Source organism: Neopelma chrysocephalum, unplaced genomic scaffold (assembly GCF_003984885.1).
Source record: "Neopelma chrysocephalum unplaced genomic scaffold, ASM398488v2 Primary Assembly neopelma1_60, whole genome shotgun sequence".
Lineage (NCBI taxonomy): Eukaryota > Metazoa > Chordata > Aves > Passeriformes > Pipridae > Neopelma > Neopelma chrysocephalum.
In genome coordinates, this window is record NW_020897715.1 from 16,257,855 (window position 1) to 16,273,283 (window position 15,429).

Genomic DNA, 15,429 nt, shown 5'->3' on the forward strand with positions numbered 1-15,429 from the left:
AGGATGCTACAGAAAAGTATTTTAATTAAAATCCTTTAATTGAATGCATGCTTCCTTGTGAAAAGGGAGCTGCCAAGAAGGGCCTGATGTCACCACCTCTACCCCCATTTGCCACGAAAGGAGAGCAATTGAAACCAGCTCTAAAGGTGGAAAGAGGAAAGGGCATTTCCAGGGAATTTTCCAGGGTCACCGTTGCAAAACTCTTAGATGGTTCATGGGAGGTTTGCCCCCTTACCAGGATCAGAGCTGAAGGTGCTGCAACAGCTGTGCTGCTTCTGTGAGGCACTTTGCAGAGTAACAGGCTGCCATGTGTGTATAAGGATGAACCAATATCTATGTGAAGCCTGAACTCTGGACAGAAACATGACAAATGTAAGGCCTGTCACTGACGTAGAGATCACCGTCGCACAAACTCTCCTGGGAAGACTTCACGCTCTGCTTTGCTAGGCAGTCAAGTGGGATTTTAAGACCTGTTTTATTGCAGTTGCTGGAATAGATACATGAATGGAGAGCAACAGATTGATATGAAAAGGAAAATGGAAAGACACGTCAAGAGGCAAATGTCTGGGTTCCCATTCTGAGGGTCTGGATGACCATACCTGGTGCAACTGTTTGGTAACTCTGGACACAGCCTGTGGAGACAGGAATAAAAGACTGGGAATGTCCACAAAACCAAAGGTAGGAGGCAAAAGGAAGTATTTGGGGAGAAGGGGGAATTAGCAAGTGCTGTAGAACTGCGTCACTGCAATGTAACTCTAGCTCTTCTAAATACTATGCAAATCCATCGACACTATATACTTCCTGTGAGCATGAAACCTCTGACTTTTCTTTCCTTGTTGGACAGTGGTTAACTGTTATGAAAAGAGAGTTACAGAGAATAAAATGCACAGTACCTGCCTCTATCTAAAGGCATAGTAATACTACTAACAATTCATGACATTTTGCAATATTTACAGGATTTTCCATTAGGTTGCCCGCAACATGTGGAGGGGAAGTTTGGCACCACTGCATTCCTGCGCCTCCAGGCTGGTGAAGGTCACTTCCTGTGAGCCTCAGGTCACAGAGCAGAAAAGTTCCCTGCACCCTCAGGTGTTAGCCAGCCCTCCTTTCTTGACAACAGAGAATCCTTTCATAAAACACATTTATTTTACATTTTGATATTTTAATGCTTCATTGGCCTATTTAGAAATTGGAAAATCTTACATCCCCTCTCGAGAAATCTGGCAGGCATGTTTGGCTCATACTGGGAAAGCAAAACCACTGGCAAATCCTCTAGCCTTTGCTAAAATTCAAAAAGGACAGTCCAAGTGTTAAAGGCATTTTGAACACCCTTTGGGAATGCTGGGGACTCAAGCATGAAAGAATGAAGACTTAAGGAAGGGTAACTTTTTTTTACACAGCAAATTCTGGGGTGTAAGGATGACTTTCAGACAAACAGTACAGCTCCCCGAAACAGTATATAGGTCAGGGTTTTAGGGTAATGGAGAAGAGAGAAGCCAAGCCTCTTGTCCAAAGCTTTTTGAGTCTCACATACTTACTTAGCAGTAACTCTGAGAAAGTGCTGTTGAGTGCAGTAACAGTTTGCACATCAGGAGCCATATTAGTCTGTTCTACTTGACCATCGCTTTGGAGATGAGGAGCAGAGCTGATGGACCAGGAGTGCAGGGCCAATGCCGCAGATGTGGGTAGGCTGAGAGTAGGGACAGCGGTTGGTGAGAAGCTCTTAAGATGACTTGTAAAAGAACTACTGACAGTAGAGATTACTCTACCAGGCAGAGCTCAAAATGGATATTTGTACACACATAACATCTTATGCAACGCAAGATAATGGCAATGTCCCATAGATGCTTACCATGCATTTTAAAGAAATGCCTAGTGAAAATGTTCCACTGTTGAAGAACAATTCTAGTCTTGAAATAGCACAGAAAAATGGAGAAATGTCCTTGAGAAACTGAAAGTTTCCATGACAACATTATTTTATAGCTGTATTAACCACAGTGTGCTACAGAAGTTATTAAATGAGCTTGGAATTAGGGTTCAGATTCTCAGCTGATGAGACATTTCTGTAGTTTGCAAAATCTGCATTTTGTTTTCTGCTAAAAAATCTCAGGAGTTTGCAGACATACAATGAAATATTAAGATTCTGCCTAAAATCCTTTAAGGAATCTACAGCATCACGAATCTTCAGCCATTCACTTAATTTGGACCATATGAACCTCATGAGTCATTTTCAATCAATCAGAAGGTAACTGCTCAAGAGCAAGAGACAGCAAAATATAGCTGGTGCCATACTACAAGCCTCGCACAGTATACACACAGAGTGCCAGGAATATCCTGTGCTGCCCAGTTGTTATCAGGCTGTTAAGCTGATATATAAAAGAGTGAGAAGTGTTGTCACTTGCAGCTAGGATCAACAAGGCTGACTGAGCTCCAGAGCAGTGACTGTAGGTAGGAGAGTCAGCGTCATTTTAAAGGAAGTTTTAAAAATGGAATAGAAGACGGGAAAGAAAGGAAAAATCAGAGGTTCAGAGAGAGCAAGGCTGAAGGGAATGTCCCTGCAACCATTCAGTCTTTCCCTGATGTTCATAGTGGGGAAAGGCTAAATGTGACCAGTCACAGAGACTGTATTAGACTATGTACAGTTTCAATGAAGCAAGCACTGTTTAAGGAACTGTCTGCAAGGGAAGGTGAGTTAAGTCAATGCATGCTTGTTTTGGGTCTCCTGCTAAAGCTCAACCCAGTGCTGCAGTTGACCCAGAAAAGTGGGGGAATGGCAATGAATGGGCTTCCAGTCGGTAGAGGCTTGCAAGAGACAAGCCCTGACAGCATGTGGTGATGCCATCTGGCTGCCTTTCTGTGGCTTTTGGCAGACTCAGTAATTGCAGGCAGCATCTGAGGAAGTTGTGGCGACTGAGCTTGCCATTCACTTCTCAAAGCTGTCACTCCAAGTTGGGTGTGAGGCCAAGTAGTGTGGCCAGAGCCCTGTGTGGGTGTGAGAAGCTGGTCCTGTCTTTTGTCAGCCTACATGTGCTCTCTGGGGACACAGCTCCAGTTTCTAATGCTGCCAGGTTAGTATGCCTCACTGCTCCACTGACTGGTTTTAAGGAAAATGTTAATCACATTTAGTTTGTATTAGTTGCAAAGAAAAGACTGTGAAGTCCAAACTACTCAGGTCAGTAGCATTGTTACTAGCATATTCCCGAGCTTAAAGCATGTCTAAGTCACCACCCTCAGATAAATGAGTGTAATATTTCTATTGAGGGAGCTTTGCATTTCGAAAATATTAAGATTTTAATGGAAGAACCCATCTAGTGTGAGTGCATCTCTGTGGATACCACATTGTCAAACACGGACTGAAAACCAGAGATCTGGATACTCCAGAAGACCCTGGAGAGGCCCTGGGACTCACCCATATTGTGACACCATTGGAGGGCTCATTTGAAGATGAAAGTCTCCAGGTTGCACACAGCCACAGCCGGATCTGTGCTCACTGCTGGAAGATATCAAAATGCCAAACACTTTGGGATGCTTGAGGTCTGGAGAGTGCATGAGTACTTTCCATTGCTTAGCTGTTGCTTATCCTTCTCCCAAAACTGGATGCAAACTCCAGAGAAGTGTGCTGGACCCAACAGCGCACTGCAGCAGTAACCACCCATCATTCTGCCTGTCCAGGATCATGTCCTGGAGGGACTAATTTTAGAAACCTAATAATGTAAGAGAGAATCCCAGGTGTTGTTCACATGAAAGGCTTTACTCTTTCCCTTGCAAAAGAGACACAGAATGTAATGGAATTTTGGTCACATACTGTAAGTTACCAGGTTACTTTGGAAACCAGCTGTCTACACCTGAACTGTGTCACTTGGGTCCTGGGAACATCTTCAGTTTTTCTTGTGCTTTTGACAGGCTATGGAGAGCTGGGTGCTTCCAATCCTATCAATGCCCTCAGCAACTCTTTTTCCAAGTTGACTGTGTGCTCTGCCAAGTTACTCACTCCTTCACAATGGTGGTCAATAGTAGGGAAGCAGCACGAGCCAGGGTGGGTTAAGCCTACAACTGAGCCTGAAAAATCCCAAGTCCTAGTCTTATGCCATTCTCAACCAGTTCATTCCACCTCTGTGCTTCTCTTAGCTGAGCCTTACACCAACAGCCCCAAAGAAAGGCAAGAACAGTGATTCAGAAGTGCTGAATAACTCCAAGGGACTGCAATGCATCCTCCACCACCAATGCTCCCATTTGTTGCAATTTGTCACAGTCAGCTGGTGAGTAAGCCCAACCCTATGACAAGCAGTCAAGTGGGAAGGGCAGCAAAAAAGTCCTCCCCACTTGTAGTAGAGTGTTCCTCCATTAAGGCTTGGTGTGCTCCAGAAAATGCACTCAAACTGGTATTTCTGGGAACAGATCCTCACCCTTCCTGAGAAGCCCATTATGTGCACCCTACCCCAAAACACTGCTAAAAATTTTCTGCCTTGAGCTATGCAGTGAGCTGGTTGAGCCCACAGCTAGCCAAAGGAAGGGAAGATGTCCCACCCCAGGCACTACTAGTCCAAGAACCAATATCACCCCTTCTCCAAATCCCTTTTGCACTGGCATTGGTTTAAGCATTGTGTAGCTGAACATGACTTTCAATGCTTTCACTTATTTCTTTCTTCTTCTTTTTAGTGGCTAAAGGGACATTTTCCCAACTCCTGATTTACACATTGTTGTTTCAAGTTCAAAATATAGCTGTCAGTCCTTCATAAAACATGTGCTCCACTTCCTGCTCTTCCCCTCCCTGGAGAGGGGAGAGTTGTTGTTTGTCTCTCTGCTTTCCCCCTCTCTCCCACTACATCCCTACCAACCCCTCCAAGGCTTTTCCCTCACCTTTCTCACAATTTCCCTTAATGCTGTGCACCCCTCTGCTCCTCTGCAGTCCTTTGCCATTCACATCCTCACTCTGGAACACTCTCTTCTTGCTGTGCCTCGCACTTCTCTGTGCTCCATCAAACTCACCCATGTCACTGCATTGGTTTTGGCCTCTTCCCTCCTGCACCCTGGACCCTCCTTTGTGTCCCCAAGCTGTGATCTTAGCTAAATACAGGTCCCCATGTTGCCCTCACTCCCTGCTCCTTGGCTCCCCCTAATTCCCTGCCTGGAATTCTAAGAAGCTGCCCCTTCCCTCTGTCTTTCAAGGCTCTTTCTCCTCTAGTTAGAAGTGACCTGCCTGCCTCTTAGATGCTTTCAATTCTAGGAGCATCCAGCTGATGGATAATTCAAGACTCATTAGACATGGTCCTCTCTCTTGTTCTTTTCTTGGGCTCCCTGCTTTCCCAGGAAGGTTGTTCAGCCTTTCCTCCCCTTCTCAGTGACTTTTGTTTTTCTTTTTTCTTACCATTGTTTTCTCCTTGGTGTTCAAATAATCGTGAGGGTAAATTAATTAAATTGAAAACAGAAGAAAAATAATAAGTCTCAAAAAACATCCTCAAGACAATGTCCAATCACAATTATAGAAAAAGCTGATCATGATGTGACTGTACAAGTCTTGAAGAAAAACTCAAAAACAAACTGCATATGAAACTGCAAATAGAGTAGAGGGGGGAGCAAAAGGAAAATGCATGACAAATCCACATGAAGTGTCCCAGACAGCTTTTGTCTGCACAGAAATGTTTTTATGGGATTCTCTGCAGAAAAAGGAACAAAAAAATTAAGGAGTTGGGTTCAAAAGATCAAGTTGCATTTTCATTGATCTCAGACTTGTAAGAGCTGCCTCATCAATCACAGTTGCTCAAAAATTCCTATTAATGGCCTCAAGTGCTGGGGCAGCCCATATGGTTCATCTTTGTAGCATTTGGGCAACTCCCTGGGAGCAGTATGAGATCTGTCAGTGTCAGAGCCAGACATTCTGTGCTCATCCCTACATTCCTGCAAGCAGTGTAAGGGGAATAACATCACACCAAGACTGAGGAGCTCCATCTGATTCAGGATACAAGTAGCAGTAGAGAATGAGGAAAGAATAAAACCCAAATTATTTGGCTTTCAGAGACACTGTGGACAACTGCAAACCTGGGTAAAAGTCCCAGTGTGTAGTCTAGGAGATGTATGGGACAACTTCAAGCCAAGGTGCTTCATGTCACTGCACAGAAATAAACACCTGTTTGCTCTTACAGAGCTGAGAGCATGGTTGGTGGATGTTTTCAGACTGGAAAGGAAAATTAAGGAGAGTATCCCCTAATACTATGCTGGATGATGTGACTAACACCATGGTGGGCTGGAAGTCTTGTCAGGTACAGCTTGAGCTTGTCTTGTCCTGAGCAACAAAGTCAGCATGGTGTTAGAGCACTGAATGGTAACATTTAGACAGAGCTCTGTTGGTGTGCAGGCAGGAGCTGTGCTCCTCACTGCTGATTCATGCCCATAGGAGCCAGATGTGCTTCAACTGAGCTGAAGACTTTGGCTGCTGGCTTTGGCATTGGACATCCACATTAGTATGGACAGATGTTCTTGATGATGGCCTCTTCCCTCCTGCACCCTGGACTCCCTTGTGTGTCTCCAAGCTGTGACTTTAGCTAACTACAAGTCCCCAGGTCACCCTCACTCCTACCCCTGCTCCTTGGGCTCTCCCTATTTCCCTGCCTGGATTTTTAAGAAGCTGCATCTTGATGATGAGCATGTTTCCCATATTCCAGAGGATTATCCCATCTAGCCAAACTGACTCCATGTCCTTAATGCCATTCCTTGGAGATAATTCAGATCCAGAGCCAAAATTCAACAAATCTTCTCTCTAATGGGCACAATTTTTCCTTTGTAGTAATTTCTCTTTCTTTCTCGCATTGGGAAAATTGTCATGAAGACACATTTTTGAAATGGATCTTCAACTCAAGTTGACACTGGACTTAATTAGCAACAAAATAACTCAGAAATGTACGCTGAAAATAATTGTGCTGCAGTCTGACTTCAGTAAGAGTTAAAGCATTCACTTTACCACTGTTGTCCCAAAAGCTGAGCTGAGTTTTCAGAGACATGGAACACCTCTCCTGTGAGCAAACGTTGAGAGTTGAAGTTGTTGATCCTGGAGAAGAGAAGGCTCCAGGGAGACCTTGTAGCAGCCTTCCAGTACCTGAAGGGGGACAGACTTTTTCGTAGGATCTGTTGCGATACTACAAGAGGTAATGGTTTTGAATTAAAGGAAAGCAGATATAGACTAGATAAGGAAGAATTTTTTCACAGTGAGGGTGGTGAGATACTGAAAGAGGTTGCCCAGAGAGGTGGTGGATGCCCCTTCCATGTAAATATTTGAGGTCAGGTTGGACAGGGCTGAGCAACCTGATTTAGCGGAAGATGTCCCTGCTTATTGCAAGGGGCTTGACCACATGACCTTTAATTGTCCCTTCCAAGCCCAACCATTCTATCGTTCTATGGTAAGTATAGTTGGACAGTTTTGCGAGCCATGACTGTTAACATATTTGTGCACCACTCTGCTCTTATTGAAATGGAATGAAGCTGCATCAAGTGAAATTCAGATTGGACATTAGGAAAAGGTTCTTCACTGACAAGGTGGTCAGTCACTAGAAGAGGCTTCCCAGGAAAATGATCACAGCATCAAACCTCTAAAAGGGGCATCTGGATGATGCTCTTAGTCACATGGTTTAGTTTTAGATATTTCTGAGAAGAGCAGGGAATTGGAATCAATTATCTTTATCGGCTCCTTTTAAGTTGAAATATTCTATGGTTCTGAGCTGTGGTAGAGCAAGTAGGAGCCATCAATATGCCCAGGAGGTCCTTTGAATTTACAGGGTCTTACTGCAGAGAAATCTACTGGGAAGAAGAATATTCACAATCCCTACTCCCCTCATGCTCTTGATTTACCCCTGAAGGGGTTAAAATTTATTTAAAAAGGGAAATACCTGTAACTAAGCGAGGCCAATGCAGTGTTAGAGAGTGATCGTTTCTTCTTCAGGTAGGCTGAGAGTTACATGGTATGCAAAGCTTAGGGCCTTCTCACATGGTGTCAGGGCCTCTTCTAAGGTCTGAGCACAGACAGTATGAGTAAGGCCAGGAGAAAAATCATTTGTCCCAGAAGCAGTAGAGCTGACATGGCAACAGTGTCAGCCCTCCCTCTTTAGAGACCCAGCCTGCCACAGCGAAGTGCTTGCAAGCAGGATTAAAGTTAAACTTTATCGGACTGAGGTCTGCCATGTCTTGTGTGTGCAGGGACCTGCACACTCATCCTTTGTATGGACATGCACACATGCACACACACACAATCCCTCTACAATCAAACTATTTACAAGCAACAACGCTGAATGTCAATGCACATTCTCTATTTCACACATTTTCACCCAGCCTCCTTTTTCTCAAATTCTTATGCATCAAATTTTTGAAGGACCAAAAAGGTTGCCTGCATTTTCTGGATGTCTTTTTCTTGCTAATTCTACAAAGTTTCTCTCTTTCTAGCTTCAATAAACCACTCTGATTATTTTCTCTTGGCCAGTTTGATCCTGCTTTGTGCTCATAGGAGCAAGAAAACTTCTTCTGGTGGCTGCCTCAGTATCCCGGCAAGATGCCATAGTCTGCAAGTTGAGAAATGGTGACCTCATGAATAGGGGAAGGGAAAAGAGGAGGCGAGACTGAATTTTTGGTTTTCTACATTTAAATCCCATCAGGTTTTGTGTTTTCATTTCAAATTCTTTCCAAAATACTGTATCTATTTTCCTTCAAGATAGTATGACTGAAATGACTTTACGCTTTGCCTTTAATGATTATTTTTTTAAATCAAAAGAAATTATTTCTTTTCAAAAGGATTTAAAACTTATCCAATAAAAAGCACCCAGAAACAAAGAAAAAAAATGGGAAGATGCCAGTGCTGTGGAAACCAGCAAGTCACAAAAGAGTTAAAGTTCCTTACACCTGGCCAAGTTAAATAAGACCTAGAGGGACATGTGGTTCCCCCCCAGCACTCCCTGAACTCTGGGGTGTGGGCTTTTGAAATGCCTGGGAGGCTAAATTGGCCCCCATTGTGTCTTGTTTAATTTGGCTGCTTGAAGTACTCTTTTTTTTTTTTTTTTTTTTGTAATTTGGCTCTTCCTGCAGCTCTCACACCTTCCTTTAACGTAAATGTCCTTTACATTTACAACCTGCCTTTTCCCCAGCCCTCCATACCACATTGTTTGAGCAACTGCCTCTTTTTCTCTGTGCACCTACACACGGCTGCTGGCACAGCACTGTGTTTATCTGCACACAGAGGGAGAGTAAAACCAAACTGAAGAACACCGTCGGCACAAGCACTGCGTTCCCAGGGTGCACTTTTCAGCTCCGTGTGCTGGTAAGGAGCCAGCAATCCTGCCCCAGAGATTTCTGCTGGCCAGCAGCAGGACTGCTCTGGAGCAGCACGCAATGGTGAAGTTTTCCTGCCTATTCAACCCACAGCCTTTGCAGCCTCAGCTGGAAACTCTTTCACCACCACCTGGCCATGGGTCAGTGGTAAAATACTAAGCTTGGTCCCACTAAGCATTTCTGGGTGATGTTGCAACAGCGACGGGAGAAATTCAGCTCAGAGTACTTACGCTTGGTGGTGTCAGTTATCACATAGCATGCTCTTCTTCCCATTTGACTTAAGTTTTGAAAGTATAAATCGAGGAATATGACCTTAAATACAGTACTAAATTAGCAAAGATGGGGACTTCGTTATTGCTTCTACCAGTGTTTACACTTTTGCGATAAATGGAGGAGAGACTGGTATTGGGTACAGATGGCCAAGGGTAAGTCCTTTGTTCAATTTACTTTCTGTAAAATGGCGCTACACTGCCTTGACCAGCAAGGGAGGTACAGGGATTCCATAGTTACTCTCTGACTGCCTTGACCATGGAAAGCAGAGGATAAATTTTCAAGTACTGTCACAAAGAGGAGTTTATAGGAGGTTTGGGGTTTTTTTTATTGGATATATAAAGCAGCAAAAAGTCTTTAAAGATTAATCAACATAGCATAGAATTTAATAGAAATTTTGAAATTCTATTTTAGTGCTATATGCAAGTCTTTATTTAGACATAAATGCCCAAAAAGTTTGCTGAAAAGCAGTCAACTCATTCTCACATTGAAGGAGATTAGTTTTCACTTGCTGCATTAGAAATGTGCTCACCTAATAGTATGTACCCGTCTGAATTGTCAAAGCCCAAAGTGGGTGAAGAAAATGCAGCTGCTGAGACCAGACCAAAAGGATTTGGGAGCACATCCACCCATGTCACTACAGACTCTCTTTCAGGGGCTGCTGGGTCAAGGACAACTTGTGTCTGAGGACAACATTGAGGACAGAACTCCTATTCTTTCCTCTGTACACCACCAAAATAGACCCAGGAGAAAGACTCCATCTGCAGTGACTCTTCAGGGATTAGACACCAGCAGCCAATAACATTTTTCTTTCTATTATTGCTGTGAAAAAAAAACAAACCACCAAATCCTCCAAAAGGAAATCTGAAAAGGTGCAGTAAGAAGACAGTGAATCCAGGAAATGGAAATGGACACCTTGGGATTGCTACAAGCAGCTCTGGTTCAGTGAGATTTGCTGTGCTGCTGCTTTGTTGGCCTGGGAGATATACTAGAAGACGATATTTAGAAATCATAAATAATCTCATTATATTGCATCTGGTAGCATTCTGGAAAACATGGATAAAAGCAGTGGAGAACTGAGTTAAAGAAACCCCTAGTGGCACAATTGAGGCAACAAATAAAAGGAGAAAAAACCACAGATATTATAGATGGATGAACCCAGAGAATTTTTTAGGTTTGGATTCAAGCTCAACTGAAATTGAGATTGCCTGCTTGCCTTGTAGGGGCAACTCATAGATGCTGCATGTTGCTCCTTCTCTTGTAGAACTGAGGGTCTTAGAAATGGAAAATAGTATTAGCACTGGGCATCTAGTTCACAGCCCAGCCAGGACTGACCCTGCAGGACTTTCCTGATCTTTAGGGCTGCAACCCTGTTCTACAGCTAAATTCAAAGTTTTACTTGGTATTTCCCTTGAATTTCCCATTTCTTGTTCTATCTTCCATTCACAAATTGTAGATCACTGCCGAAAGTCAGTATCAAAGGGTGTCCAACTTTCCTGAACATAGGTCACATTGGTTTATATAAGGCTATGGCTGCATTTCTTATATATTGTTCCTTGATGCCAATACAACAAACATGGAATAGTCTGCCAGCTTAGAACTGAAAGCGGTGGACATCAAGAGATCCCTTCACATGATCATGGTAGGCTCATACACTCACAACGTGAATATGACCTGGATATTAGGAAGGAGAAGGCAAAGAACTAAGGCCATATGAGAGCTAAGCCTTGCTCCCCCTCTCTGCCTCTTTCACTTTGTACTATTTATAAGCCCGAGTTGACAGCTTGAACTATGGTTACATTGGGCAGATATTTCCAGCCTTACATTTCTCCTATGACATTACAGAACCTCCCCACCACGTCCTGCGTGGTGGAAAACACAGATTCCAGAATTATTTTGTTCCCCAGTTTGGATTTGTGCACGAGTAGACCTAAGACAGGAGCCAGGGTTTTCATTTTTTCAACAGAAACCAAGTATAATAAATCAAGAATTACTATTAAACAGGTTTTTAACTCCACAAGTTCTTTGGATCAGATTGTTTCCTTCCCAGATCATGGCAGTGATGGAAAAAACTTCCCAAGTTACGGGGGCAGACAGCTGAGATAACTCCTAATATTTCATGGTATTTGTGTCACCCTAAATAAAGAATGAACTACTAGGCATTGCATAAAACCATTTATGTTGGTGTATAGACAATGTAACCAGTTTCATGTGCTTTCAATTGTGAATGTTTAATGGTTAGTTGCTGGATATATTTAGGCGCTATAAACAGTGCATACAATACTGTATACAATGTAAACAACATATTTAATACAGCACATTTTACCTCGAAGAAGTGAACGTTTCCTTTCAGAGGTTCATGTTTTTGTCATTATGATTTTTATCTATGCGGTAAGAAGCTAGAACATCTCGGGCTCCTTCGAAGAAGTTCAAATTCTCCATTCAAGAAGAAGGGCAGCTTATTATTCGTTATCCAAAGTAACTGAGCTATTCACAGAACATCTTTACAGACTCTATGTTGTCTCTTTTGCTGTGTGTGCATGGCTGGTTCTTTTTTATTTTGGATGTGTTCACTTTATTTCTATTTTTTTGTGTAGTTTCCTTCAGGTTAGCTCAACCTCCTTTTACATTATCTTTAATTTTTTTTACTTTTTAACTTTCCTCAGTTCATCAATTTTTCGTGTTGATTTCTTCCGGTCTTCTGTAAAACTTGACTTTGTAATGTTCACAGAGTTAGGAGTTGGAGTATTTTATGGGTAATACTACACCTGTGGGAAGTCAGGTAAAAAAGTGCAATACTGTATAGAAGTGGAAGTGATTTATATTTAGTTTTCTAAGAAACATGACACTGTCAATGCACATATGGGACTCACAAATTCCAAAATTAACATCTCCAAGTATTCTGGAGTGTTTGCCATTGAACCTTTACTTCGTCTTCTGGCTTTCTTTTCACTGGTGATAATGTATTGGTGTTTGGATGGATCTTTTATATGTCTCAGGAGCCACAGGTATTGTACTTTAACCTTGGAATCTTTATTAATTATCCATTGTAAATCCTGGGTGAGATTGCTGCACTTGTCTTTTTCTTCTTCATTTTGGGTAGCTTACTAGTAAATCTAGATTTCTTGTTGGGGTTACATGATACACATGATACACACAGTGTGCTCTATTCTTGCTGCCATTCTCACATTCCTGTATTGCAGGTTTTCTGCTGTTGAGTCACCCAAGTTGTGATTTTGGTGAAAGCAACACGAAAAGTGTTTACCAGTTTCACTGCCACTGATCATGTCCCTGGCTACCAGTACAGGCCTTTCTTTGCATTCTTTCTCTCATGTTCCTCTAGTCCTTTTACACACACATCTGCACTCATACTTCATTCTAACTGTTCTTAATATTTCTGTATACAGACCCTTGCGTAGCAACATAATATAAACCACGTAGTACAGTGCTGGCCCTGGTTTGGATGGTTGGCAGGCTATAGTTAAGTTTATGCAGGGTTAATTGTACTGCAACTTATTCCAGCTTTACTGAGAAAGTCAGATGCAGATAATTACATCATGTCTCCAATCACTGGACCATATTATCTATTTAATGTAGCACACTGACAGCAGGCAGTTTTCCTTTGCACTGGTTCCTGGGCCAGTCACACCAACTTAATGCAAGTGTTCATGTGCAATTACCTGACTGCACATTGAGGGAAATGTTATAAACCAGCTCAGGTAGAACAGCAACTTGAGGCCATGTTACCACTCCTGCAACTACTCAGACACCCCTGCTTCTTACAAAGGAAACACTGGAAAGACTGTGGGTGCTGCAGAATGTCCACGGGGCAGTCTGGAGAGAAAAGTCCTTCCCAGCCACAGGCACCTTCACTGAGAATGACTATGGGAGTAAACCTCCAGTTCAACAGCTGAATCAGCTTATTGGCTGAAGCAGCACCGCCCTCCCCATCATCCTAAAAGAAGGGCTGATGTTCTCTACTCATAGTCCTACTCAGGGCGCTTTGTGTCTCAGCAGTACTGCTGCACCCAGTCTGCTGCCCTGAGGTGTGTACTTTGCTAGACGCTCAAGGGCAGACATGACCAAACAGAGCCTAGGACTGTTTCTGGAAGCATCCAAGGGTATCCCACAGAAGTCACCCAATCTCAGCAAAGAAGGACATTATCCAGCTGAATGTCAGAGCTTCCAAACTGCTCAACAAATTCAGAACATTACTGGAATAAGAACAGCATTTGTAGGAACTTCAACCAGTGTAAAATTACACGGTCCTAATCCTTCTCCCCCACAGCACGCAACAAGTTCCACATTGAGTCAGAAAAATAGACAAGCTCAGTGTTCCAGAGATAGACTATTGCACAACTATCCCTACTGTGGGGGTTTATTATTCCTCCCTGAATCAGCTAGTGCCAACCACTACCCAATACAGAAGCCATGCTCATCATTGTGCAGTCAGAACACAACAGCAAGCAGCCATGTGAACTGCTCTTTTCCTAGTAGAGGACAGATTAGTCCTCTATTCAGACAGGCTAGAATTTTTGGAGATTTTTATGGTAGAAAGGAGCTAATATTTGAAGAGATGTGCTCCATGCACTGTTCCTGTAATTTGTGACCATGTTGCTCTTCTGGGGTGATAAGAAACAGTTACTGACATGGATAACCTACCTTGGAAAAGAGTTCTAGGAATTTTAGCTGTATTCTATGCAGTTTCTTAGATAGTGATTACAGATAAATTAGAAGAAGCAGTCAGAAAACTGAGTCACTTTTCAAGCAGAAGATTAATGGATCAGCAGCAGTCTACAGAAACCCCTCCCAGCTGACCGACAGACAAGCTCTCAGAAATGGTCACTTCTGTGGACTCAAAGTGCTGGGCTACAGACCTGGCCAAAATGTCTGGCCCTGCAGGCTGCTTCTTTCCAGAAGAAAAAGCACTGAAGGAGTCAGATGTTTCCTCTAGAGGAACTGTCTTATTTTATAGCAAATTATCCCTTGGCCCCTCCAGCATCCTCTTCATGAAGTTCTGGCACTGCTTTTATAGCTGCATTTCTAGTACATCTGTAGCATGAAATGGGCATACTCAGGTGTTCCTCTGCCTGGTCCTTGGGAGCATTTTCATCTTGTTGATTTGTTCAGAATGATGTCCAAAAGCAGCATCCAGCAAAACTCATCTGCTACTGCTGATCTCACATGGGTCATGTGCTCTGGGTCAATGAACCTGGTTGAGTCGCGAGAAAAATAATCTGAACACTTTTTAAATTTTTGTAATGGCAAATGCTATCTGTCAGCCCTCACCTACCTCAGTAAAGCTTCTCCCAGTATGCAATAAATGCGCCACTCTAGCAGATCATCTACCGTAATTTTCACTGTAGTCTATTTCAGATAATGGCTATGCACCTTAATTCATATTTATGTTTGTGCCCTGAGCATTTTGCTTTAGCACACAGTGCTTACATTGGCTTCAAAAATACTGTGGTGCATTGGAATGCAATGTCTGGGTGTTGCTGAGCTGCACTGACTGTGGTCACGGTAATATTTATGTCCTGTTCGTGTCAGTGTGCTAAGGAATGAAGCTAAATAAATTTTGCAAAGTTGGCAAACCCACTCTGATTATTTTTGCACCATTCTTTTCATTTGTGTAAGAAGTTGCCAGGTTTGCACTTGGAACAGCCTGTGCTACAAGATGAGGGATCTCCTATCGTTGAGATTTCCACTACCCTTCCTATGATTTGGACTGGGCTTTTAGAAAAGAGTACTTCTCCAAAGAGGTACATGATTCATCTTTTAAATTTGCAGCATCAAACTGGGAGATGTAGAGCCTTCTCTTCTCCTGGACTGGAAGCCAGAAGCCTGCGT

General features: G+C 42.9%; 1 protein-coding gene across 1 annotated transcript in view; it reads right to left on the minus strand.

Moving 5' to 3' along the window:
• Positions 1–2,440: 2,440 nt before the first annotated feature.
• The window catches only part of TBX15 (T-box 15), a 106,855-nt gene continuing 93,866 nt past the window's right edge, over positions 2,441–15,429 (minus strand). Inside the window, exon 9 of the mRNA XM_027681497.1 lies at positions 2,441–3,034. Within this exon, the coding sequence (XP_027537298.1) occupies positions 2,940–3,034 (95 nt within the window). The 3' untranslated portion in view covers positions 2,441–2,939. The remainder of the gene's footprint in view (positions 3,035–15,429) is intronic.